The sequence below is a fragment of the Microcaecilia unicolor genome, chromosome 11, assembly GCF_901765095.1.
Source record: "Microcaecilia unicolor chromosome 11, aMicUni1.1, whole genome shotgun sequence".
Taxonomy (NCBI): Eukaryota; Metazoa; Chordata; class Amphibia; order Gymnophiona; family Siphonopidae; genus Microcaecilia; species Microcaecilia unicolor.
This window is the reverse complement of record NC_044041.1, coordinates 122,767,534-122,794,968: the sequence shown is the minus strand read 5'-3', so window position 1 is coordinate 122,794,968 and position 27,435 is coordinate 122,767,534. Positions and strand designations below refer to the sequence as shown.

Genomic DNA, 27,435 nt, shown 5'->3' with positions numbered 1-27,435 from the left:
CTGACCCCAAGTACTGAGTCCCAATCATGCCCAGCGAGAAAAAAACACCCCGACCAACCTCCAGAGGGAACAAAAGGCTTCTAGCATTGCTCTAGTATTTACAAACGGAATCCTAGTAGTGAAAAGTGGAGAGAATTGAGGGACACAGGTCCAGCAGCAAAAAGCGATGCTTGCGATGCAACCAAATAAGATGTTTCAAAAGACATGCCCCTAGCATATGCTGATCTAGAAACATCCATAGCTTAGAGAGGGATGCGTGGAACCACTCTCTAGCTGCTCAGGCCTGAGCGACTCTGTAGTACCAAAGCAAGTTCGGAACCGCAAAACCTCTGTAACGGCAACACCTAAAAGAGATACAAGAAATGAGGGAGAATAGTCATCTTAAGTGGCTATCCGGCCAAACCAAGAAAGCTTCAAGATCCCCAGTGATCTCACGGAGAAGAGCTGGGTAATTAGCCTAAAAAGAGCATCAACATTTTTAGGCAGGTTAACACCAAGATAGTGAATGGACTTGGACACCCACTTAAAGAGGAAGGAGGTCCGCAAAGTCTCTATAAGAGCTGATGGAAAACCAATAGCGAGGTCCTCAGATTTAGAAGCGTTGAGTTTATAGCCTGAAACCACAGAAAAAGCCATTGGTTCCTTCAGTAAGTTTGGAAGAGAAATTAGGGGACAAGTGAGTGATGGTAAAACATCGTCAGCAAAAAGTGCAACTTTAAATTCAGTAGCTCCACTCCTCATCCCAACAATGCCAGAGTTACCTCTAATTGCCACCGCCAAAAGATCGATGAACAAGGCAAATAACAATGAGGAAAGGGGACATCCTTGATATGTCCTTCGGGTAAGAGAAAACAGTGCTGAATTACCCCCATTAATAAGAGCAAGGCTTTTGGCGCAGCGTAGAAGGTCTGAATCCAGAGACAAAATCCCTGTCCTAGCCCACGTCTAGACAATGCCTTATCAAGAAATGCCCAATGAACCCTGTCAAAGGCTTTCTCAGCGTCTAAGCCCAAGAGACATAAGGGTAGTCTCTCCTGTTGAGAGAGGTAAAGCAAATCAGCGGTACGACACACGTTATCCATAGCCTGTCTTTTAGCTACAAAACCAACTTGGTCTGGGTGCACCAAATCAGGAAGAACCCTAGCCAAGCGATTAGCCAAAATTTTTGCCAATATGTTGACATCCGAATTAAGAATAGGGATAGGATGATAGGATGCACATTGCAAGGGGTCACCCTCTTGAACCGAGTTTAAGATCAAAGCTAAGTAGGGTGCCAAGTCTGCCCCCAAAGGCCCTGTAAAATTCGTTGGTAAAACCATCCAGTCCAGGAGATTTGCCAGTAGGTAAGTTTTTTTTTTTAAATCACTAACAGAACCTCCTGGACCATAACAGGGGCGTCCAGAATCTCCATCTGGGTATTGGAAAGGGTAGGAAGTTGTTTAGAATGTAAGTAAGCATCTGTCGCATGCATATCAGTACAGGGATCTGCTGTGTAAAAAGCTTCATAAAATTGTTGAAAACGTTCCCTTATCTGGGAAGATTTGGTCAAAAACTGTTCTGACCTGGTTTTACAGCCTGCCTCACTATCTACTCAACAATTACTGTGGATTCTTTTGGATTCGTATTAGGTAAATGTGACTTTTTTTTTATTAGAGGTTTAAATGGAGAGTGTTTAAGTCGTCATTCTCTAAGATACACAATGATTAAGATATACACAATGATTAGCTGAAGAGAAACAATACCTATAAACAATCATTACATCACTGCATCCAAGTAAAACTAGTAGTTTCTAGACCAGGAAAAGAAGTGATAATAAACTATATATACATCACTGGTCACCACGTCACCCAGGCTTTGTACATCAGCTGAGAAAAGTCCCTTGCGAAGCCAGAGTCTCGTGACCAGGAGTGGTCTTTCTATGCGATGCGTCCATCCATAGATGAGCTTCTGACTTCACTGGTTAGAGATCCCCTTTTTATTAGGCTTAGAACTCATTTTCAGAGTTGAGGAAAATTACAGAATGCTTGAGACATCTGAAAATGTAGTCACATGTTTCTCTGTTCAGGTGGCCAGCCTGGACTTGAAATATGCTCCATCTCCCCCCGCATGTAGCTGTGTCTTATCTTCTTACACATTCCAAATCATTTTCACACAAACAGAATTATACACTTTAACGAAAGAGTGCACTGTTGGTCACTCAGAGTTCTAAAGCAATCTTTAAAATCCTTTCATTACAACTGTCCACCTCCATCCTTCAACCACAAGATATGCTGGTCAGCCCTCGCCCTCCCCAGTTTCATAGCCAGTAGCCTACCAGTTTTATCACTGTATTCATAATGAGTTTGCTTCAAACGGGAACTGAGAAATTGCAGGTGTTCATCTTGGATAGCAGCCAATTCTAATCTAACTGCCTGGAGCTCCCGAAGGTTAGCAACAGACCCTGAGGCCCTATACCTCTCCTCCAAGAGTCCCAGTCGAGTTAGACATTGTGACAATTGATTTTGCTATTTCGTTAGAGTACTAGTTTTCTGAAGAAAAAAGCCCCTTGCCACTGCCTTGAAGGTGTCCCACACCATTCCAGTAGAGGGCCCTGAATCCATATTGAGTTCAAAGTAATCCCTCAAAGACTTTTGAAAGGATTGACAAATACCTTGGTCCTGTAACAGCAAGTTATTTAGTGTCCATCGCCTGTCAGACTTCATGTGATAGGGAAGGTATGAGAGCTCATACCAGAGCGTAGTCTGATATAGTAATGTTTACAATTGGAGATCCTACAGGGTCTTATCTACAAAAATGTAATCCAAGTGAGAATGGGTAATTGGGGAGATGAAAAAAAGGTGTAATCCCGGGCTGCAGGATGTGCTAATCACCAGAAATCATACAACCCCAGAGAGTCAATCATGTTCTGTAGTGCCTTTGAAAGCCTCAAATCCCCTGCCAAAGGAGAACCTGTCTTACCCAGGGCAGGCTGCAACCTTGAATGGCAAACTGAAGGTGAGTGAAAAAGAGATCCTGATGTTCATTAGGGGCATAAATTGAAGCAACAGTGACTGCTGTCTGGTCTAGCAGCATGTGCAGAAAAAGAAAACGACCATCAGGATCTCGCCTAGCACTGACAAACTGAACAGATAAAGATTCATGAAATAAAATGGCTACTCCTCAACTTCTGCCCATGGACATCAGAAGCATGATAAACAAGCAGATAGGATGTGTCAGCAACCCCTCATGTTGTTTCAGGAGATGTTTCCTGCAGACAGACCATGTGAGGTTGAGCTCTCAGCAATTCCCGAAAAACAGAGCAATGTTTGTAGGGGGAGTAAGATTGTTGATTGTGGCTCAATGGTTCCCATGAATGGGATGCAAACATACCAGGCTATAATCTATTTAGGAAGGATAGAGATGGTCGTAAAGGTGGAGGAGTAGCTCTGTATGCGAGAAATGATATCGCAGTGACTGAAATGAGAGGGACCTGGGGAAAGGAAGAAGCAATATGGATCACCTTAAAAAGAGATGATAGAACCTCTGTCCACGTGGGTGTTGTCTACAGACCCCCGACACAGTTGGAGGAACTAGATCGCAGATATTCAAAAGTTGGGAAAGGAGAGAGGTGCTGTTGCTGGGAGATTTCAATCTGCTGGATGTAGATTGGAAGGTTCCATCTGCGGAATCGGAAAGAAGTATAGAGATTGTGGATGCTTTTCAAAGTGCTCTGCTCAGACAAATGGTGACAGAACCCACGAGGGAGGGAGCGACGCTGGATCTGGTGCTCACAAATGGGGATAGTGTGTCAAATATCCGAGTGGGTGCCGACCTGGGCAGCAGTGACCATCAAACAGTTTGGTTTGATATGACAGCTGAAGTGGAGGGCGGCCACTCAAAAGTCCTGGATTTCAGGCATGCTGACTTTAGTAAAATGGGGGAATACCTGAGGAAGGAGCTGATGGGCTGGGAGGGCGAACGAGAAGTGGAAGGACAGTGGTCCAAGCTGAAAGAAGCTATAAATATGGCCACAAACCTTTATCTAAGGAGAGTAAATAAAAGCAAGAGAAAAAGGAAACCGGTATGGTTCTCCAAGCAAGTGGCTGAGAAAATAAAAGCTTAAAGAGTTGGTGTTCCTGAAATACATAAAAACTCAAGAAGAGGAACACAGAGAGGAATACCGGATGAAACTGAAAGAAGCCAAGAGAGAAATACGTCTGGGAAAAGTGGAAGAGCAAATGGCTAGAAAGGTAAGGAGGGGTGACTAAAATTAGTGAAAGGAGGAAAACTAAAAAGAGAATTGTGAGACTGAAAGATGCCGCGAACTGCTATGTGGATAATGATGAAGAAAAGGCAAATTTGCTAAAGAGATACTTTATGTTCTGTTTTCACATAAGAAAATCCTGGAGAAGGACCTTGATTGACTGGCAAAAGCACGAATGAGAAAAGAGTGGATAGAGCACTGTTCACTGAAGAGAGTGTGTCTGAGCAATTTGAAAATCTAAAGTTGGACAAAGCCGTGGGACCGGGGATCCACCCCAGGATAGTGAGGGAGCTCAGAGAGGTTCTGGCGAGGCCTCTTAAAGATTTGTTAATCCTTGGAGACGGGAGAGGTTCCGTGCGATTGAAGAACGGTGGACGTAGTCCCTCTTCATAAAAGTGGTGATAGGGAAGAAGCTGGAAACTACAGGCCGGTAAGCCTCACTTCGGTTATTGGAAAAGTAATGGAAGCGATGCTGAAGGAAAGGATAGTGAATTTCCTGGAACCAATAAGTTGCAAGATCCGAGACAACATGGTTTTACCAAAGGTAAATCGTTCCAAACGAATCTCATTGAATTATTTGACTGGGTGACCGGAGAATTGAATCAGGGACGTGCTAAAGATGTAATCTACTTAGATTTCAGCAAAGCTTTTGACATGATTCCCCACAGGAGGCTCTTGAGTAAACTTAACAGGCTGAAGATAGGACCCGACGTGGTGAACTGGATTAGGACCTGGGTGACGGACAGTCCGACGCCAGAGGGGGTGGTGGTTAATGGAATTTGCTCGGATGAGGGAAAGGTGAGTAGTGGAGTGCCTCAGGGATTGGTGCTGGGGCCGATTTTGTTCAATATATTTGTGAGTGACATTGCCAAAGGGTTAGAAGGTAAAGTTTGCCTTTTTGCGGATGATACTAAGATTTGTAACAGAGTGGACACCCGGGAGGGAGTGGAAAACATGAAAAAGGATCTGTGGAAGCTAGAAGAACGGTCTAAGGTTTGGAAATTTAAAATTCAATGCAAAGTGATGCACTTAAGGAGTAGAAATCCACGGGAGACTTATGTGTTAGGCGGTGAGAGTCTGATATGTACAGACGGGGAGAAGGATCTTGGGGTGGATAGTATCTGAAGATCTGAAGGCGACAAAACAGTGTGACAAGGCAGTGGCCATAGCTAGAAGGTTGCTAGGCTGTATAGAGAGAGGTGTGACTAGCAGAAGAAAAGAGGTTTTAATGCCCCTGTATAAGTCATTTGCGAGGCCCTACCTGGAGTATTGTGTTCAGTTTTGGAGGCCGTATCTTGCTAAGGATGTAAAAAGAATTGAAGCGGTGCAAAGAAAAGCTACAAGAATGGTATGGGATTTGCGTTACAAGACGTATGAGGAGAGACTTGCTGACCTGAACATGTATACCCTGGAGGAAAGGAGAAACGGGTGATATATGATACAGACGTTCAAATATTTGAAAGGTAATATTCCGCAAACGAACCTTTTCTGGAGATGGGAAGGCGGTAGAATTAGAGAACATGAAATGAGATTGAAGGGGGGCAGACTCAAGAAAAATGTCAAGAAGTATTTTTTCACTGAGAGAGTGGTGGATACTTGGAATGCCTTCCTGCAGGAGGTGGTGGAGATGAAAACGGTAACGAAATTCAGACATACGTGGGATAAGGGAATCCTGTTCAGAAGGAATGGATCCTCAGAAACTTAGCCGAGATTGGGCGGTGGGGCTAGTGTTTGGGAGGCGGGGCTAGTGCTGGGCAGACTTCTACGGTCTGTGCCCTGAAAATGGCAGATAACAAATCAAGGTAAGATATACACAAGAAGTAGCACATATGAGTTTATCTTGTTGGGCAGACTGGATGGACCGTGCAGGTCTTTTTCTGCCATCATCTACTATGTTACTATGTTACTCTTAACATTATAACTAAGCAGTTTAAGTGCCATCACTCAACCAATTGTGTAAAGCAGAAAATGACAAAGTAAAATTAGTACATTCAGCACCAGAAAGGCAGATGGTCCTTATCCACATAAATCCCGCCTCTCCCCGCTTTCCCCGACCACCCAAACTACCTACACCAACCCATCGTTCTCTGCAACAAGAGAAGAGCGACAAGGTGGGAAACCGAGGGCATGACCCCCAAGCAGACACAGCATCCCCCTACTCCATACATCTGAATCAAATGAGCTTGAGAGAGGAAATAAAAACCTAAGCTTAATAACAACCCTCCTGCCAAACAAAATAATATAACCCATAAGCATAGAAAACACATACTGATCTGTAAGTATCTAGTCCACAGTCAAAGTGATCTAAAGTCCAACTCCTAGTTGAAATGTTCATATCTTCGTCTGTAGCTTTTCTCTCGTTGCCAGAGCCACCAGTGGCGGGTGAAGTGCTGAAGAAATAACTCCAGCCTCATGAAGAATCTTCCAGGCCTCTGCCATTTTACGCACGTGATGCAATTTCCCCCTTGCAGGAAAACTCAAAGCAAATGGAAACAGCCAATGGTATTTAATATTGGCTGATACAAGTAGGTCCAAAATGGGTTTCATCGCCCAACACTGCTGTAGGGTGTAAGTAGAAACGTCTTTATACACTGAGACTGTGGCATCATTGACGAACAGAGGGGGGAGTCTGTGTCTGTCTGTCTTGCAACAAGACCCACTCTTTATCCTTGTTCAGAAAGCACACCACGATGTCTCGAGGGAGATTGTCCTTGAGTTTCCCCAAGGCACTATGGACCTGCTCAAAGAGAATCTGCTCTTGTTCAGCACCCCCCACTAATAAATGACGACACAGGGTTTGCACTATAACTGAGATGTCCTCTGTGGCTTCTCCTGGAACCCCACAACCACTGGTTCTTCTGTGGCCAAGGTTCTCGAGATCATCCATTTTTATAAAGTAATTCCTCATGTTGCTCATACAGCTGGTTTACCTGATGCTGTGTCGTAGTGAAATTCTCCTTGTGGTCATCTGCCTTAGCTCCCAGCTCTGCCACACGATTACCCAGTTCCCTCAGATCCGCACTTGTTATCAATGCGTTCTGCAATATCTTTCTGGGATGCCTTAATTTCCTCTTTGATCTCAAGCAAGTAATGCCGTAGTTGCTGGGTGCGCTCCAATGTTTCTCCCACCTCTCCCTGCGAGCCAGCGACTGAAAGCAGAGTTGGAATCTGATTCCGACACTGGGGCCGAGACAGCATGGCGGCAGGGTGTTTTTGCAGATGTCTGAGATGCACTGCTCTCTCCCTCTTACACTCCAAATTCTGAGACTTGCTCATTATGGAGGGGTTCAGCAAGCAGGTAGGTACAGAAATCAGCACCACTCATCCGTGCCTGTTATAGCCTGAGGGCAATGTTGATTGAGGTGGAAAGAATCGAAGGAATCAAGCTGCCATTGAGGTCAGTGATTTCACTTCCTCCCTTTCTTTATTATTATTATTTTTTTTAATAGGTTTTCTTTATTTTTTGGCACCATAGCATTGTTTGATTTATTCAGAAGTTTTCCCTTCCATGTCCACGAAGGTTCCCGTTGGGTTTAAATGCTGTGCCAGGTTCAATTGGACCATCTCTGTTAAGAACGCCTATTCTTGATGTCTTCAGTGTTTAGGGCCCGACCATAGCCCTGCTGTGTCCTTTGTTTTCATGTGAAGAAACTGACCCAGTTAGCCAGAGAGGCTCAGCAAGAGGATTTTTGGAGCCAGGTCAGATTCCTCAACATCTGCATTGAAATTTATTTATTGCATTTGTATCCCACATTATCCCACCTATTTACAGGCTCAATGTGGCTTATATTGTTTTGTTAACATTGTCATTACAGGGTGACATACATTTAATGTTGTGCAGAGGTTTAAATAAGGGTAGAAAGAGGAAGGAAAGGAGTGATTAAGGTAGTTATAGTAGGTGTGCTATCTTAACTGAGTGGGTGGGTTGTCGGGTGGATTAGTGTGACTATTAGTTCTCATTGTATGCCTTGTTGAAGAGATACCGAGTACTACACTGGCATTGGGAGCATCGGTATGTATGTATTGCTGCTAGACCTGTAGACGTTGGGAGCAGTGGTGCATTGAGTGGGTCTTCAAATGCCTTGATGCTGACTTGTGCAGGGCCCCTGAGACCCGACCCCGAGTCGACGTGAGTATTCGACAAAGTTACAGAGGAGCCTTAATGAATGACTTCAGGTGAAGGCCAAGAGGCATCTCTCCCCTTATAACTGCCTTGGCCGCTTCCCAGTATAATATTGGTTTACTCACGTATGCTTGGTTAAAGGTTTGATACTCCCATTTCTTGCCTATAAATGAGTGATAATATTGATCTGTATACAGTTCTAAGGGAAACCTCCAACTCCTCCCTCCCCGCCCTCCAATCTGCATCTGGAGCCACACCATTGCATGAGGGCCTATCTCAGCCTTAGTTATTTTAGAAAACAATGGCCCCTAGATGTTAACAGTCAATTCTAGACTGTGTGGAATGTGCACGTGATAGATGGGTGTAATCTCTGTCTCCTGGACGTAGAACCCGCCACACATCCAACATATCTAACATATCACACAACATGGGTAGCCCAATAGATACATCTATGTGCGCCGATGGAGGCAGCTTAATAGTGTTTGATCCTGGGGTGGATAGATCTAAAGTTGCCCCCCCCCCCCCCCCCCCCCCAGTATCAAGGTATCTTGTTATAAAGGAGACGGGAGTCCTATCAGTTGCCTAAAAACTCCACGTGCATACACATTTGCGGCATAAAAATTGCAAAAAAGGAATTGTTGCCTTGTAAAGTTAGCAATGCCACAACATACTGGTCTCCCTTTCTCTGTATAACCTGATTTATCTGTATATCAAGGCCCCTACAAAACAGTGAGTACATCAGCCTTCCTATGCTCAGCTGGAGATTCCACTAACTCCCCTACCCACCATCTCTGAAATTTTTTATGTTCTGCAGAGGACAAATGAGTTTCCTGGAGCATTGCCACATTGGCTCACTGTCTGTTCAATGCCTGCAGAATGTTTTGTCTCTTAATTGGCGAAGCCACCCCTCCCACATTCCAAGATACAACTTTAAGGGATGTCATCCCAAACTCCTTAACTGCCCAATTAAGAAAAAACACATATGCATAATATAAAGGGGAAGCTGTCCCAGCCACCAGCCCCCCCCCCCCCCCCCCCCCCAATCACCACATAGCACTTCTCTACCCGACGTGGAGACTGAAGAACCAAATCAATACTCTAAATAATAATTTAAAAAATTATATAAAAAAAATCAAATAATCAGGCGCACACATCATCCCCCACCATCTGTCATCCAACCAAAATCTTCCCCAAAACTCCCCAACAGAACTCTCGTTCCTACCTTACAATGGCCTACCCAGGCCCCAGTCACTATGAAGAGCACTCCCCCCCCCCCCCAAACAACACTTTCCAGACCTTTGAAAATATAAAGCCCCTCGTTCTCTATGACTTCACTATCTCCCCTGCTTGGTTATTATCAAATACTCAATAATTGCAAAACAGCAGGACTAATTATCCTCAGTACATGATAGGTGGAACTCAACCCCCTATAAAGGTCTCACAGATAATCAGCAACCAGTTGACCAAAATGTAAAATAAATTTTCCTCCATAGCACTTCAGATGAATCACTTGCGCCTCCCAACTGCTGCTCTAGATCATCCTCCCATTCTCCAACACAGAGCAGCCATATGATTTGTGTCTTGTAGAGTGACCACCACCAGATTGTTTGTTTATTTATTGTATTTGTATCCTGCATTTTCCCACCTTTTTGCAGGCTTAATGTGGCTTACAATGTTCCATTATGGCATTCGCCATTCCAGGGTAAAAAAATAACAGTTGGCGTTGCATACAGAATAGGATGATAGGCATAGAAGGAAATCAGCTAGAATATAAGGTAAAGTGGTGATGTGTAGTAGTTACAATTATTGATCGTTGTGGTATGCCTTATTGAAGAGATATGTCTTCAGGGATTTGCGAGTTAGTTCGTAAATTGTTTTTAATTTACATGGTAAGGCATTCCATAACTGCGTGCCTGTGTATGAAAAGCTGGACGCACATGTTAGTCTGTATTTCAGTCCTTTACAGCTGGGGAAGTGTAGATTAAGGAATGTGCGCGCTGATCTTTTAGCGTTCCTGGGTGGTAAGTCAACAAGGCTTGACATGTAGGCCGGGGCGTCTCCGTGAATGATTTTATGAACTAATGTGCAGATCTTGAATGTGATACGTTCAAGTGGCAGCCAGTGTAGCTTTTCTCTTAGTGGTTTTGCAGTTTCGTATTTTGTTTTTCCAAATATGAGTCTGGCTGCAGTGTTCTGGGCTGTTTGAAGTTTCTTGATGATTTGTTCTGCAGCCCGCATAGAGTGCATTGCAGTAGTCAAGGTGACTCACAGCACCACTGACTGTACCAGGTTGCGAAAAATTAACCTTGGGAAGAAAGGTTTTACTCTCTTGCCTTTCCACATTGAGTGGAACATCTTTTTAGTTGTGTTCTTCACATGACTTTCAAGTGAAAATTTTCAATCGATGGTGACTCCAAGAATTTTCAGAGTGCCTGACACTGGAAGGGAAAAGTTTGGTGTGGTTATAGTGGTGAATGTACTTACGTTATGTTGTGAAGTATGAGACATCGTGTTTTTTCTGCATTAAGTTTCAACTGAAGTGCATCCGCCCATGAGTGCATAATATGGAAACTTTTGTTGATGTCATTGGTGATTTCCTTTAGATCATGTTTGAACGGGATGTAGATCGTGACATCATCTGCGTATATGTATGGATTGAGGTTTTGATTGGATAGTAACTTGGCTAATGGTGTCATCATTAGGTTGAAGAGGGTCGGCAAGAGGGGAGATCCTTGAGGGACTCCGCATTCAGGTATCCAAGGGGCTGATGTAATTGAGTTAAATATCACTTGTTCTTAGTTGGTTTAGAGGCTGACCACAAGATCATATCAAGTGATATTTAACTCAATTACATCAGCCCCTTGGATACCTGAATGCGGAGTCCCTCAAGGATTTCCCTCTTGCCGACCCTCTTCAACCTACCAACTCCGAAGTATTCTAGGATGTGTAGTAATATTTCATGGTTAACCATGTCAAAAGCACTAGACATGTCAAATTGTAAGAGAAGAATTTTGTTGCTGGTTGCAATTGCTTGTTTGAATTTGGTCATGAGGGCTACTAGTACTGTTTTGGTGCTGTGGTTAACCCAAAATCCTGATTGGTAGTCGTGAAGAATTGAGAATTTGTTTAGGGAGTTGTTGAGCTGCTTGGTAACCATGCCTTCTGTTAATTTGGTTATCAGCGGTATTGATGCTGCTGGGCGATAATTGGTTAAGTCGCTTGTACTTTTCTTTGCATCTTTAGGTATTGGGGTAAGTAGAATATTTCCTTTGTCCTTAAGGAAGAGTCCATTTTGTAACATATAGTTCAAATGCATTGTAAGGTTTGATATGAGTTGTTGAGGGGTGAATTTTATAAGGTTATTAGGGCATATGTCTAGTTTGCAGTGAGACTTGGCAAATCTTCCGAGCGCTTGGGAGATGAGATCTGAGAATATGTCGAAGTTGGTCCAAGTTCGATCAGCTGGATGTTCATCAGGGATTGGGTCTAGGCAATCAAGGAGTTTTACGTAGTCAATGGTATTGATAGATATCGTGAGTCGTAGCTTTGCGATTTTCTCTTTGAAGTATTTCGCAAGATTGTCTGCTGATGGGGTGTCTATGTTGCTAGAAGTAACCGGTGTAGTATTTAATAATTTGTTGACGAGTTGGAAAAGTTTGTTCCAGACCCTTCTGCCAGATTCATCGCGTTCCTTCCATAAAGCATAGCCTCCTTAGCATCCTGAAAAAAATGCGGTTTCTGTCCATTTGTAATCCTCAGCCGTGCTGGATACAGCAATACAAAGGACACCTTTTTTTCTTATAGAGCAGTGCACAGACAGTGTGAAAAGCCTTGCGTTTGTCGCTACCGAGGCCGAGAAATCCTGGAAACATAGGTCTTTATGGTTGTCATATTGTAAATCCCCTGCGGCTCTTGTAGCTTAGTATTTCTTGTTTCTGAGCAAAATTCAACAGTTTGCATATCACCACACGCGGCCTTGCCTCAGATGATTTCAATATTCCCAAGCGGTGGGCCCACTCCATTCTTAGGGGGCCCGTCCGGGGCAACATTTTAGGGCCTTCGGAAACCAGTCCTCCAAAAACTGCCTCAAATCTACCTCCCTGATGGATTCTGGGAGCCCCACAAATCGGAGGTTATTTCTTCTCGAGCGATTTTCAAGGTCTTCAATTTTATCTTCAAGCTTTGCTATCACTGCCCAAAGTTCACGCTGCCCCATATCCTGCTGCTGGAGCGTGTCTTCTACTGTGGACAGTCGCTGTTGGTAATTTTGTAAATCAGTATGCATAGTTTCCACACGAGTGCCTACTAAATCTATTTTGTCTGCTGTCTTTTGAAATTTTTTGTCCATGGATTCTTCCAGAATAACTCTCAGCTCCGCCGCTACTTCCGCTGCCCATACTGAGCTCACCAAGGGCACACCTGGTTGTTCATCTTGTCTCTGCGGTCGGACAATTTTCTCAGCGTTTTACTAGACATCCTGGGGCAGATGTCACTGGCAACTCTGGGATATTGAACCAAAAATTTTCTGCTTTCCAAATATGCTAGGAGGTAAACGGTGGATGGTCTCGGGGGGGGGGTGGGGATTAACCCATCCAGGCAGGAGCGCTCCTCACACGTTCCCGCTCTTCAGCGCAGCATCATGTGACCTCATTTAAAATGCCCTATTAAGGCTCATGTGGTAGCTTTTGATGTTACACTCCCTGGGATTAGTGGTATAGCGGCCTAGGTAACTATTGATGTTAACTGTCATTTTTAATACTTGGTCTTGTATGTGTGGACTTTATATTTTTGTAGTTTTTCTTTTAAAAGCTTTTATTTATTATACATGGCTGTGGTCTTGAACAAAGCCAACTATAAGCTATCTTTGCAATAGCTATATAACTTTAAGTTGAAAAAGGCCAAGAGGACCTGTTTTGAAAAACAAATTCTTCCCATAACCCTACTAGACCTTAGAAATTAGTTACCTCTTAGTTGGTACCTACTGTTCCATGCATGTCTTTTATTGCTTTCCCTTAACTCCTTGGATGCATAATTCTTCTGCAGCCCTGTTGCTGCTGTTTTCTGCTTCAATTCTATTTCACAAGGTTGGGGTTTTTTTTGTTTTTTTTTTTTTTGGCTCTGGGTTTTGTTTTGTTTTTTACCCAGTCTGTGTGGAGTTTTTCCTTGGTGGGCTTCACTGGGGCTATAGAAACATGACATAAGGGCCAAATGGCCCATCCAGTCTGCCCATCCTCAGTATCCTCTAACCCCTCCTTTTCCTAAGGGATCCCACGTGCCTGTCCCATGTTTTTTTTTAATTCTGACACTTTGTCTCCACTACCTCCACCAGGAGGCCATTCCACATGTCCGCCACCCTTCCTGTGAAAGAGTATTTTCTTAGATTCTTCCTAAGCCTTTTTCCTCTTAACTTCATCATATGCCCTCTCATTCCAGTGTTTCTCTTCATTTAAAAAAAGATTCTCCTCCTGTATGCCACCAAGGTGTTTAAAAGTCTCTATCATATCCCCTCTCTCCCACCTCTTTTCAAGCGTATACATATTAAGGTTCATAAGCCTATCTTTATATGTTTTATGACAGACCACTTAACAGTTTTGTAGCTGCCCTCTGGACAGACTCCATCCTGTTTATATCTTTCTGTAGGTGCGGTCTCCATAATTGCATGCAGTACTCTAAATGGGGTCTCACCAGAGACTTGCACAAGGGCACTATTACCTTTTTTTTTCTTGCTGCTCATACCCTCTCCTTATGCACCCAAGCATCCTTCTGGATTTAACTGTCACCCTTTCTACATGTTTGGCCACTTTAAGGTCATAAGACACAATCACTCCCAAGTCTTGTTCTTCTGTGCACAGACGCACTTCACTCCCTAGGTTATACCGTTTCCTTGTATTCTTGTAACCCAAGTGCATGACTCTGCATTTCTTAGTATTAAATCTTAGTTGCCAATTATCAGACCATTCTTCAAGCTTCACTAGATCCTTTCTCATGATGTCTACCCTATTAGGGTTTGGTATCATCTGCAAAGAGACAAACCCTACCAGACAGCCCTTCCGCAATGTCGCTCACAAAGATGTTTGAGAGCTGGCCTGAGGACTGATCCCTGCAGCACACCACTGATAACATCCATTTCCTCAGAGCACGCTCCATTTACCACTACCCTCTGTCTCCTCCCACTTAACTAGTTTTTGACCCAGACAGTCACTTTAGGTCCCATACCGAGGGCACTTAGTCGCATGTGCGGAACCATGTCAAACACTTTGCTAAAATTCAAGAACACCATCGGGCTCATTTTCAAAGCACTTAGACTTACAAATTTCCATAGGTTACTATCCTGCTTATTTTCGAAGGAGAAGGCCGGCCATCTTCAGACACAAATCGGGAGATGGCCGGCCATCTCCTAAACCCGGCCAAATCGGTATAATCGAAAGCCGATTTTAGCCGCCTTCAACTGCTTTCCGTCGCAGGGCCGGCCAAAGTTAAAGGGGGCATTTTGGCAGGGTACGGAAGGCGGGACAGGGGCGTGGTTACGAGATGGCCAGCTTTGGCCGATAATGGGAAAAAAAGACCGGCTCTGACGAGCACTTGGCCGGCTTCACTTGGTCCATTTATTTTTAGGACCAAGCCTCAAAAAAGTGCCCCAACTGATCAGATGACCACCGGAGGGAATTGGGGATCACCTCCCCTTACTCCTCCAGTGGTCACCAACCCCCTCCCACCCAAATAAGTTTTTTAACATTTTTGTACCAGCTTCTATGCCAGCCTCAAATGTCATACCGAGCTCCATGACAGCAGTATGCAGGTCCTTGGAGCAGTTTTAGTGGGTGCTGCAGTGGACTTCAGGCAGGCGGACCCAGGCCCCCCCCCCCCCCCCCCCCATCTGTTGCACTTGTGGTGATAAATGTGAGCCCTCCAAAACCCACCCGAAACCCACTGTACCTACATGTAGGTGCCCCCCTTCACCCATGAGGGCTATGGTAGTGGTGTGCAGTTGTGGGGAGTGGGTTTTGGGGGGCTCAGCACACAAGGTAAGGGAGCTATGGATCTGGGAGTAATTTATGAAGTCCACTGCAGTGCCCCCTAGGGTGCCCGTCCGGTTGGTGTCCTGGCATGTGAGGGGGACCACTGTATTATTAATGCTGGCTCCTCCCACGACCCTAATGCCTTGGATTTGGCCGGGTTTGAGGTGGCCACCATTAGTGTTCATTATCGGCGGGAAACCAACGGCGGCGATCTCTAACGCTAGCCATCTCTAACGCCGGCCCAAATGTTGAGATTTGGCCGTCCGTATTATCGAAACGAAAGATCTTATTTCGATAATACGGTCGGGTATGCCGCTTTCTGGGGCTGGCCATATAGATGGCCGGCCCCGTTCGATTATGCCCCTCCATGGAACTTTGTAAGCCTAAGTGCTTTGAAAATACGCCATCCTCATGTAGCACTCCTCCCACATCCATTTGTTTGGCTACCCAGTCAAAGAAGTCAATTGGATTTGTCCGACACGACCCGCTTGTAGTGAATCCATGCTGCCTAGGGTCCTGCAGTCCATTAGCTTCGTCACAAGGGTTTACTAAGATTGTGACAGTTGAAAGAAGGGCCACCAAAATGCTGTACATTGTGAAAGCAATATACAGTAGATGATGAGAGATAGATCTGCATGGTCCATCCTGTCTGTCCAACAAGAAACTCTTAGTATATGATATATATAACACATACCTACTTGATCTTGAGCTGCCCTTGCCATTTTCAGGAACCAAAAGGTAACTGAACACAAAAGTCCCACAGGAAAATAACGGCATACCAGAAAGTGGGACATGAAGGCTGGACATACAACAGGATCAACAGATAAAATTGATTGCTACGATATATTTTAAAAAAATGCATATAAATGTGCATAAAACTCAAAATCAATACTCAAAGACTCAACATGGCACTGCATTTTGGCACAGATGTGCCTGCCTCAGGAGTCTTTAAAAAGACTGTGCATACATGAATGATGCACAATACAAAACGCTATTGCAATGTAGCGCTAAAGTGCTCCGACTGAGCAAAGTGCCTGGAACGGCATCAGAAAATTGACTTTAAAATCTTTGATTTTAGAAATGCAGAAGATTTGTATCGAGGTGTACAAAATTAGGAGTTGCTCAAATGTTTGTCTTTGTTTATTCTGTTGATCATCAATAAAAATTATTGAAACACAAAATTTTTGATTTTAGAAAAAAGAAACCCCAAATTCAAGGACCCCCCCCCCCTCCCCATACCCAAAATACCCAAACTATCTTCCCACTGCCATGAAGCAGGCTATCAAACTCCACTTTGTAGAAACTCTGTGCCTACTTATTTAAATGTTTTTACAAAGGGTCCCAAATCCTGCTCCATTTAGCAATAGAATCATTACACTCAGCCCTGAGACGTTCCGTCTCACTGAAAATGTACTCGGGCCAACCATTGTACAATTGGAGGCATGGCCTGTGATTTCCAATAAGCAGACAAAAGCAAACGTGCAGCACAAGAACTATGAGTAACAAATAGTTGCTGTGCCAAAGTAAATCCCACAACTTTCCTATTGAACAAAAAAATAGCTGGGTCCCAGGAAATAGTTTTCCGCATCCAGTGCTGCAAACTTTGTCGCTATTCTCTGAACTACTTGAATTCTTGTAACGTTTTCAGCGAGGTATGTACTGTGTTCAAGTTAATGCTTCTGATAATAGTCACCTAGCAGCAAGAATTTTCTGTTTTGAGTGACTTGGGAGTGTCTTTTGGACTGAGTTTTATCTTCTTGATCATTGGCTTTCGGCTTATTGTCAGAGCATCATAATGCTCCAATGCAGCAAAAAAAAATTAGAGGCAAAGATTGGGATGAAGAATGCTTTTGAGACCTGTGACATAACCTACCTGAGCCTACTATAATCTATTCTTGGGTTTCCTTATTCTTTGAAGAGCAACTATTTTTACATTCCAGAAAAGAGAAAAAATAAAACCCCACTGCCCCTTATGATCTTGAGCAAGTTGCTTCACTTTTCATTGCCTCAGGTACACACTTAGATGTATGTAAGCCTCTGGGGATAGGGAAATACATTCAAGCAGAGCAACTTGCCTTGAGCTATTAGTGAAGAGAAAACATTCAAATAACTCTTATTGAAGTCTGCTAGATATCTTCCATAGAACAAAAAGCTCAATGACAATGCAACTAAAGGGAATAAAGGCTTAAAAATATTTTCCCTCCAGAGGCTGGACACTTGGACCACTAGAGGATAGACATGAGGATAATGGCTAAAGAAGGGAGGAAGATGATTACGGCTCCAGTAGGATCAGTGAAAGCACAATAGGAACATGTAGATGGGCAGACTGGAGAATTCAAATGATCTTTGTGCTATTAGTTTTTTTTTCTTGGTACTGATTCTCCACTTTTTCTCACCCCCTCTTAGGTTATGATTTTGCAGCAGTACTGGAGTGGTTTGCAGAGCGTGTGGACCGCATTATCCTGCTTTTTGATGCTCACAAGCTGGACATCTCAGATGAGTTCTCAGAGGTGATCAAAGCACTTAAGAATCACGAGGACAAGATCAGAGTTGTACTGAACAAGGCAGATCAGATTGAGACACAGCAGCTCATGCGAGTCTACGGGGCCTTGATGTGGTCTCTGGGCAAAATCATAAATACACCTGAGGTGGTTCGGGTCTACATCGGTTCCTTCTGGTCCCATCCCCTCCTCATTCCTGATAATCGCAAGCTCTTTGAGGCAGAGGAGCAGGACCTGTTCCGTGACATCCAGTCACTTCCCAGGAATGCTGCACTTCGCAAACTTAATGACTTGATCAAGAGAGCACGGCTGGCCAAGGTATGTACAGACTAAGACTCCGATTGGAGTGAGGAAGTTGGAACATGCTCCAGTGGAGGCCTATTGCAGGATAGTTCTAAAATCAGCTGTAATGTATAAGTTTAAATGGACTCTGAACAATGGAATGCATGTCTGGAAAATGGCAAAGAAAAGTCTTTCTGTCCTCTTAAAAGTTTCTCCCTCCTAGCACAGGATGTCTTAGCTGCAGTGTTCATGTTGTTCACATGAATTGAACCTCTGGCTTAAATTGGTTTCATGTCTCGTTAAGCTTATTTCATTTTATATTCCATTTATGTGGCTATTGTAGGTGGATTGTAATCAAAAACAAATAGAAGAAAATTAGAACATCCATCCCACCTCCTGTCTCCAATGTCCTCTCCCCCTCTAATTATCAATCCCAGCCATTTATCCTCCGTCCAACTTCATCTCTATACTGGTAATGCAGAGTGGGCGTACAGTGATGTGGAAAAGTATTCTCTCCCCCCCCCCCCTTCTATTTCCCTTATTGCATATATGTCACACTGAATAGTTTCCAATCTTTAAACAAAATATATTAGACAAAGAGAATATGAATAAACACAAGTTGAAAGCAGCTATAAAAATGGCTACTGTCTTTTACGTGAGGAGAATAAATAAAAGCAAGAGGAAAAGGAAACTGATAATGGTACGCCAAACAAGTAGCTGAGAAAATAAAGGCAAAAGAGTTGGTGTTCATGAAATACAGAAAAACTCAAGAGGAACACAGAAAAGAATGCTGAATGAAACTGAAAGAAGCCAGAAGATATGTCTGGAAGAACAAATGGCTAGAATGTAAGGAAAGGAAAAAAGAATTATTTCAGGTATATTAGTGAAAGAAGGAAGACTAAAAACGGAATTGAGACTGAGAGGTGGTGTAAACCGCTATGCAGAGTGAGGGAAACATAGTAAACATAGTAGATGATGGCAGAAAAAGACCGGCACGGTCCATCCAGTCTGCCTAAGAAGATAAAATTCGTATGTGCTACTTTTTTATTTGTACTGTCCTCTTCAGTGCACAGACCGTATAAGTCTGGCCAGCCCTATCCCCGCCTCCCAACCACCAACCCCGCCTCCCAACCAGCTCTGGCACAGACCCTATAAGTCTGCCCAGCACTATCCCCGCCTCCCAGCTACCAGTCCCGCCTCCCACCACCAGCTCTGGCACAGACTGTATAAGTCTGCCCAGCACTATCCCTGCCTCCCACCACCGGCTCTGGCACAGACCGTATAAGTCTGCCCAGCACTATCCCCGCCTCCCACCACCGGCTCTGGCACAGACCGTATAAGTCTGCCCAGCACTATCCCCGCCGCCCAACCACCAGCCCCGGCACAGACCGTATAAGTCTGCCCAGCACTAGCCCCGCCTCCCAACCACCAGCTCTGCCACCCATTCTAGGCTAAGCTCCTGAGGATCCCTTCCTTCTGCACAGGATTCCTTTGTTTATCCCACGCATGTTTGAATTCCGTTACCGTTTTCATCTCCACCACCTCCCGCTGGAGGGCATTCCAAGCATCCACCACCCTCTCCGTGAAAAAATACTTCCTGACATTCTTCTTGAGTCTGCCCCCCTTCAATCTCATTTCACGCCCTCTCGTTCTACCGCCTTCCCATCTCCGGAAAAGGTTTGTTTGCGGATTAATACCTTTCAAATATTTGAACGTCTGTATCACATCACCCCTGTTTCTTCTTTCCTCCAGGGTATACATGTTCAGGTCCGCAAGTCTCTCCTCATACGTCTTGTAACGCAAATCCCATACCATCCTCGTAGCTTTTCTTTGCATCGCTTCAATTCTTTTTACATCCTTAGCAAGATACGGCCTCCAAAACTGAACACAATACTCCAGGTGGGGCCTCACCAACGACTTGTACAGGGGCATCAACACCTCTTTTCTTCTGCTGGTCACACCTCTCTCTATACAGCCTAGTAACCTTCTAGCTACGGCCACTGCCTTGTCACACTTTCATCGCCTTCAGATCCTCAGATACTATCACCCCAAGATACCTCTCCCCATCCGTACCTAGCAGACTCTCACCACCTAACACATACGCCTCTCTTGGATTTCTACTCCCTAAGTGCATCACTTTGCATTTTTTCGCATTGAATTTTAATTGCCAAACCTTAGACCATTCTTCTAGCTTTTTCAGATCCTTTTTCATGTTTTCCACTCTCTCCGGGGTGTCCACTGTGTTACAAATCTTAGTATCATCTGCAAGTAGGCAAACTTTACCTTCTAATCCTTCGGCAATGTCACTCACAAATATATTGAACAGAATCGGCCCCAGCACCGATCCCTGAGGCACTCCACTACTCACCTTTCCCTCCTCCGAGTGAACTCCATTCACCACCACCCTCTGGCACCTGTCCGTCAACCAGTTCCTAATCCAGTTCACCACTTTGGGTCCTATCTTCAGCCCATCCAGTTTATTTAAGAGTCTCCTGTGGGGAACCGTGTCAAAAGCCTTGCTGAAATCTAAGTAGATTACGTCTATAGCACGTCCACGGTTCAGTTCTCCGGTCACCCAATCAAAGAATTCAATGAGATTTGTTTGGCACGATTTCCCTTTGGTAAAACCATGTTGTCTCGGATCTTGCAACTCATTTTCTTCCGGGAAATTCACTATCCTTTCCTTCAGCATCGTTTCCATTACTTTTCCAATAATCGAAGTGAGGCTTACTGGCCTGTAGTTTCCAGCTTCTTCCCTATCACCACTTTTGTGAAGAGGGACCACCTCCGCCGTTCTCCAATCCCTCGGAACCTCTCCCATTTCTAAGGATTTATTAAACAAATCTTTAAGAGGACCCGCCAGAACCTCTCTGAGCTTCCTCAATATCCTGGGATGGATCCCATCCGGTCCCATGGCTTTGTCCACCTTTAGTTTTTCTAGTTATTGATACACACTCTCTTCCATGAATGGTGCTTTATCCACTCCATTCTCAAATGAACTTTTGCCAGTCCATCGTGGTCCTTCTCCCGGATTTTCTTCAGTAAAAACAGAACAAAAGTATCTATTTAGCAAATTTGCCTTTTCTTCATCATTATCTACATAGCGGTTTGCAGTATCTTTTAGTCTCTCAATTCCCTTTTTAGTCTTCCTCCTTTCACTAATATACCTGAAGAAATTTGTCACCCCTTCTTACCTTTCTAGCCATTTGTTCTTCCGCTTTCGCCAGACGTACCTCTCTCTTGGCTTCTTTCAGTTTCCTCCGGTATTCCTCCCCGTGTTCCTCGTCTTGTTTTTTTTGTATTTCTGGAATGTGAACTCTTTAGCCTTCAGTTTCTCAGCCACTTGCTTGGAGAACCATAGCGGTTTCCTTTTTCTCTTGCTTTTATTTACTTTCCTTACATAAAGGTTTGTGGCCCTATTTATAGCTTCTTTCAGCCTGGACCACTGTCCTTCCACTTCTCGTACGTCCTCCCAGCCCATCAGGTCCTTCCTTAGGTATTCCTCCATTTTACTAAAGTCAGCATGCTTGAAATCCAGGACTTTGAGTTTTGAGTGGCCACCCTCCTCTTCAGCCGTCATATCAAACCAAACCGTTTGGTCACTGCCGCCCAGGTGGGCACCCACTCGGACATTTGACACGCTATCCGCATTTGTGAGCACCAGATCCAGCGTCGCTCCCTCCCTCATGGATTCCATGACCATTTGTCTGAGCAGAGCACTTTGGAAAGCATCCACAATCTCTCTACTTTCTGATTCCGCAAACGGAAAAAAAGCGAACATGCTAAACAAATACTTTGTTCACAGAAGAAAATCCTGGAGAAGGACCGTGATCGACTGGCAAAGGTACATGTGAGAATAGATGTCGCATTGTGTATGGAAGAAAGTGTTTATGAAAAACGTGAATAATTTAAAGGTGGACAAAGCCATGGGACTGGAGGGGATCCATCCCAGGATATTGAAGGTGCTCAGAGGTTCTGGTGGGTCCTCCTCTTAAAGATTTGTTTAAATCCTTAGACTGGAGAGGGTCCATAGGACTGGAGAAGAGTGGATGTGGTACTTCACAAAATTGATGACAGAAGAAGCTGGAAACTACATGCCGATAAGCCTCACTTTGGTTATTGTAAAAGTAATGGAAGCCCTGCTGAATGAGAGGATAGTGAATTCCCTAGAATCCAAGGGGTTACAAGATAAGGCAACATTGTTTACCAAAGGAAAACTTGGGCAATCAGAGAATTGGATTGAGGACATTCACTAGATGTAGTGTACAGAGTTAAACAAAACGTTTGACACAGTTCTCGTAGGAGACCTTTGAATAAACGTGACAGGCTGAAATTAGGATCCAAAGTGGTAAACTGGTTACAAACTGGTTGACAGACGTCAGAGGGTGGTGGTTAGTGGTATTCACTCAGAGGAAGGAAAGGTGAGTAGTGGGGTGCCTCAAGGATCAGTGCTGGGGCTGATTTTGTCCAGTATATTTGTGAGCAACATTGCCAAAGAGTTAAAGTAAGGTTTGCCTTTTTCTGGGTGATACCAAGACTTGTAACAGTGGACACCCTGGAGGGAGTAAAAAAAACTTGAAAAGATCTGCAAATGTTAGAAGAAATGGTCTGTGTGGCAGTTACAATTCAGTGCAAAATGATGCACTTGGGTAGTAGAAATCCAAGGAAGCCATCATATGTTAGGAAGTGAGAGACAGATATACACAGACAGAGGGAGGGACCTTGGGGGGGGGGGGAGGGGGATGATGTCTGAGGATCTAAAGGTGACAAAATTGTGACAAGGCGATGACCGTAGCCAGAAGGGTGCTAGGCTGCATAGAGAGAGGCATAACCAGCAGAAGAAAGGAGGTGTTTATGCTCCTGTACAAGTGGTTAGTGAGACCCACATGGAGTATTGTGTTCAGTTTTTGAGGCCATATCTTGCTAATGATGTAAGGACGTGAAGCAACAAAAATGATATGGGGCTTGCACCAAAAGATGTGTGAGAAGAGACTTGAAGACCTGAATATGTATACCCTAGAGGAGAGACAAGAGATATGATAAATGTTTACATACGTGAAAGATACTAATATAGACATATTTTCCGTAGAAGGGAAAACGGTAGAACCTAGAGGACCTGAACTGAGGTTGCAGGGTGATAGACTTACAAGTAATGTCAGGAACTTATTTTTTTTAGAGAAGGGTGGATGATGCCTAGAATGCCCTCCGGAAGGAGGTGTTGAGACAGTGATGGAATTCAAAAAGGCATGGGATGAACAGAGATAATCTCTAATCAGCAAATGAATGGTATGAAAAAACAAAACTTAAATGGTTGCATGTGTTTGTGTCAAGTGGTGCTTAGGTGGCAATTTGGCTTTGAAAAACTAAGGCCAATGCTGGGCAGACTTTGTATCGTCTGTGTCCCGTATACCGTATATGGCAATCTGGTTTAGGATGGGCTGGAGAGAGCTTTAACAAACTCCAATAATTGGAATGGGAGGACAGTGCTCGGCAGACTTTTATGGTTGTGTCCTGCAAATGACAAGATGGATTCAGATAGGCTGGAGTGGGCTAGGCAGACTTCTACAGTCTGTCCCAGAAATGGCAAAGTAGGACATGATCAAAGTATTTTATATCTCATTCATTGTTTAATCATGAATTGATAATGAGTGTGACTGTTGGACAGACTGGATGGACCGTTCAGGTCTTTATCTGCTGTCATTTACTATACGAAGTTACCCAACATCATATCACTCCTGAAAAAGTAACTGCCACCTTTTAGTTATTCAATCAACACTGCCACCTTTTAGTTATTCAGTCAACCAATTGACCAAATTTCAGCTGATTGAACACATCCAGGCTTGGTTTTACAGCCAGCCCTTTTGAATTTTAACCTCACTATATATTAAACGTTACCATGAGAGTGAAGTAACTACCTTTCGCAGGAGGTGGTAAAGATGAAAACAGTAATGGAATTCAAATGTGCATGGGATAAACACAAAGGAATCCTAATTAGAAGGAATAGATCTACGGAATCTTATGGCTTCAAAACTTGTACTAAGTGTTCTTGTACTAAGTGCTGGGCATACTTTCATGGTCTGTGCCCTGAGAAAGGCAAGGACAAATCAAAAACTCTGGTATACACACAGTTTCACATACCATGTAAAATAAGTTTATCTTGTTGGCAAACTGGATGAACCGTTCAGGTCCTTATCTGCCGTTATTTACTATGTTACTATGTATGTTACTATGGTCCCTCTTCACAAAAGAAAAGCTGGAAACTACAGGCCAGTAAGCCTCACTTTGGTTATTGGAAAAGTAATGGAAGCGATGCGGAAGGAAAGGATAGGGAATTTCCTGGAATCCAACAGGTTACAAGATCCGAGACAGCATGGTTTTACCAAAGGTAAATTGTGCCAAACACATCTGAATTCTTTGACTGGGTGATTGGTGAACTGGATTGAGGATGTGTTCTAGATGTCTACTTAGATTTTAGCAAAGCCTTTGACACGGTTCCTCATAGGAGGCTCTTGAATAAACTTGACAGGCTGAAGTTAGGACCCTGTGTGGTGAACTGGTTGATGGACAGACGCTAGAGGGTGGTGGTTAATGGAGCTCACTCAGAGGAAGGAAAGATGAGTAGTGGAGTGCCTCAAGGATTGGTTCCAGAGCTGATTCTGTTCAATATATTTATGAGCTACATTGCCGAAGGTTTAGAAGTCAAGGTCTACCTTTTTGCAGATGATACCAAGATTTGTAACCGAGTGGACACTCCAGAGGGAGTGGAAACGGATCTGAAGAAGTTAAGAAGAATGGCCTAATGTTTGGCAATTACAATTCAATGCAAAGAAGTACAAAGTGATGCACTTAGGGAGTAGAAATCCAAGGGAGATGTATGTGCTAGGTGGTGAGAAGTACAAAGACTGGGTACACTCTAAGTTGCATGGAAATACTTTTAAAACAAGTAGGAGGAAATATTTTTTCACTCAACCAATAGTTAAGCTCTGGAACTCTTTGCCAGAGGAGGTGGTAACAGCAGTTAGTGTATCTGGTTTAAAAAAGGCTTGGAGAAATTCCTGGAGGAAAAGTCCATAGTCTGCTATTGAGACAGACATAGGAAGCAACTGCTTGCCCTGGTATTTGTAGTACGGAGTGTTGCCATGATTTGGGTTTCTGCCAGGTACTTGTGACCTGGCTTGGCCACTGTTCGGAAAACAGGATACTGGGCTAGATGGACCACTGGTCTGACCCAGCATGGCTACTCTTATATTCTTATGATTTGGATAGGCTGGAGTGGGCTTTGACGGCAACTCCAGTAGTTAGAACATAAGGACAGAGCTGGGCGGACTTCTATGGTCTTGTGTCCCAGAAACACAAAAGACCATCATCAACTATATACTATGTTCATTGTTGTTTTAAATCTTGAAATAATGAATGTGACTGGGCAGACAGGGTGGACCATTCAGGTGTTTATTTGCCCTTACTATGTTGTTTTCGCATAGAAAAGCGCCCACTCATATATTGACAGCCAAAAGTCATCAAATCTGAGGCGGGATTGGTGTTGGCTTTGTGAGCAGTTGAAACTTTCTCCATATTCAGTGATGATGTTCTCTCTGTTGGGAAATAAGGATTTGGATTCTGATCCTACTAAGTTATATTTGAAGTGCTGGTCAGATAGTGGCTTATGACAGTTCCCGAATTATGTATTTATTTATGACATTTATATCCCATAATATTCCCGCCCATGGGCAGGCTCAATGTGGCGTACAATAATTAATAAGCAAACAATAGTACAAAGTACAGTGGACAAGGTCACAGGAGAGAGAGAAACAACAAAGGAGGGAGAGGAAGAGAGGGGAGGTGACAAATTATCACGGAGGAAGCCGCAGACTAAAAGGGTATGGCACCTGTTGGATTCTTAGTGTATGCACTGCCAAAAAGGAAGGTCTTAAGCCGCTTCTTGAAGGTCGGATGATCTGAAGTGAATTTGACCTTTCGAGGCAACCCGTTCCACAATTGAGTGCTGAGATAAGGAAAAGAGGAACCATAGATGGTCTTATATTTGAGGCCATGAGGAGCAGGGTAGTGGAGGTTGAGGTACGAGCGAGCCGACCTTCGGGAGTTCCTGGGCGGCAAGTTAATGAGTGTCCATGTAGGAAGGGGCATCACCATAGATGATTTTGTGCACCAATGCGCAGGTTTTGAAGGTGATGCGGTCCTTCACAGGAAGCCAATGTAGCTGCTCACGTAACGGTCTTGAACTGTCAAATCTAGATTTGCAGAAGGTAAGTCGAGCTGCTGTATTCTGAGCTGTTTGCAACTTTTTTAGGAGCATACTCGTACAACCCCCATAGATGCTATTGCAGTAATCAAGACGGCTAATCACCAGGGACTGGACAGGACTGCTGAATACATCTCGAGGGAAGTATGGCTTGATACGCTTAAGCCTCCAGAGAGAATAGAACATTTGCTTGACAATTGAGTTCACATGCTGCTCTAATGACAAAGATCTGTCAAGCAGAACTCCCAAGATTTTTAGGGATTTCGAGATAGGCAGGACAAGCTCTGGAGTAATCAATGTAGGGGGCCTGAGTTTGTTATAGGGAGAGGAGAGGATCAAGCAGTGCGTTTTCTCGGTGTTGAGTTTGAATCTAAAAGAGTTGGCCCAGTCAAGCATGGTGTTAAAGCCTTGACGTATCCAACTGGTAATTTCATTGAGGTCTTTCTCAAAAGAGAGGAAGATCGTGATGTCATCTGCGTAGATAAATAGGTTCAATCGCAGTTTGGAGAGAGCCATTGCCAGGGGGATCAACATCATATTGAAAAGGGTAGGTGATAGTGGGGAGCCCTGTGGCACACCGCAGTCAGCTTTCCAGTGGGACGAGAAGGCGGAGTTGGCATGTACTTGGTAGGATCTAGATGTAAGAAAACCTCTAAGCCAGGCTAGTACATTTCCACTTGCACCGAAGTAGTCAAGGAGCCTTAGAAGTATACCGTGGTGCACCATGTCAAAGGCACTGGACATGTCGAACTGCAAGAGTAAAATGCTCTTCCCTTCAACAATTTCTCTCTTGAAGTTGGATAGGAGAGTGACAAGTACGGTCTCAGTTCTGTGGAGCAGTCGAAATCCCGATTGCGAGGTGTGCAGAACATTAAATTTATTCAGGTGCTCACTGAGTTGTTTATTCACCAGGTTCTCCATAAGTTTTACGAAAAGGGGGGTGGAGGCTATTGGCCGGTAGCTGGTCAGATCACAGCTGTTTTTCTTAGCGTCTTTAGGTACCGGGG

The 27,435-nt window shown here is 44.0% G+C and overlaps 1 protein-coding gene across 1 annotated transcript in view; it reads left to right on the top strand.

Annotated features, from left to right (window-relative positions):
• EHD1 (EH domain containing 1) overlaps positions 1–27,435 on the top strand; it is a 109,267-nt gene that overhangs the window by 38,786 nt on the left and 43,046 nt on the right. The window contains 1 exon segment of the mRNA XM_030217940.1: positions 17,792–18,204. Within this exon segment, the coding sequence (XP_030073800.1) occupies positions 17,792–18,204 (413 nt within the window).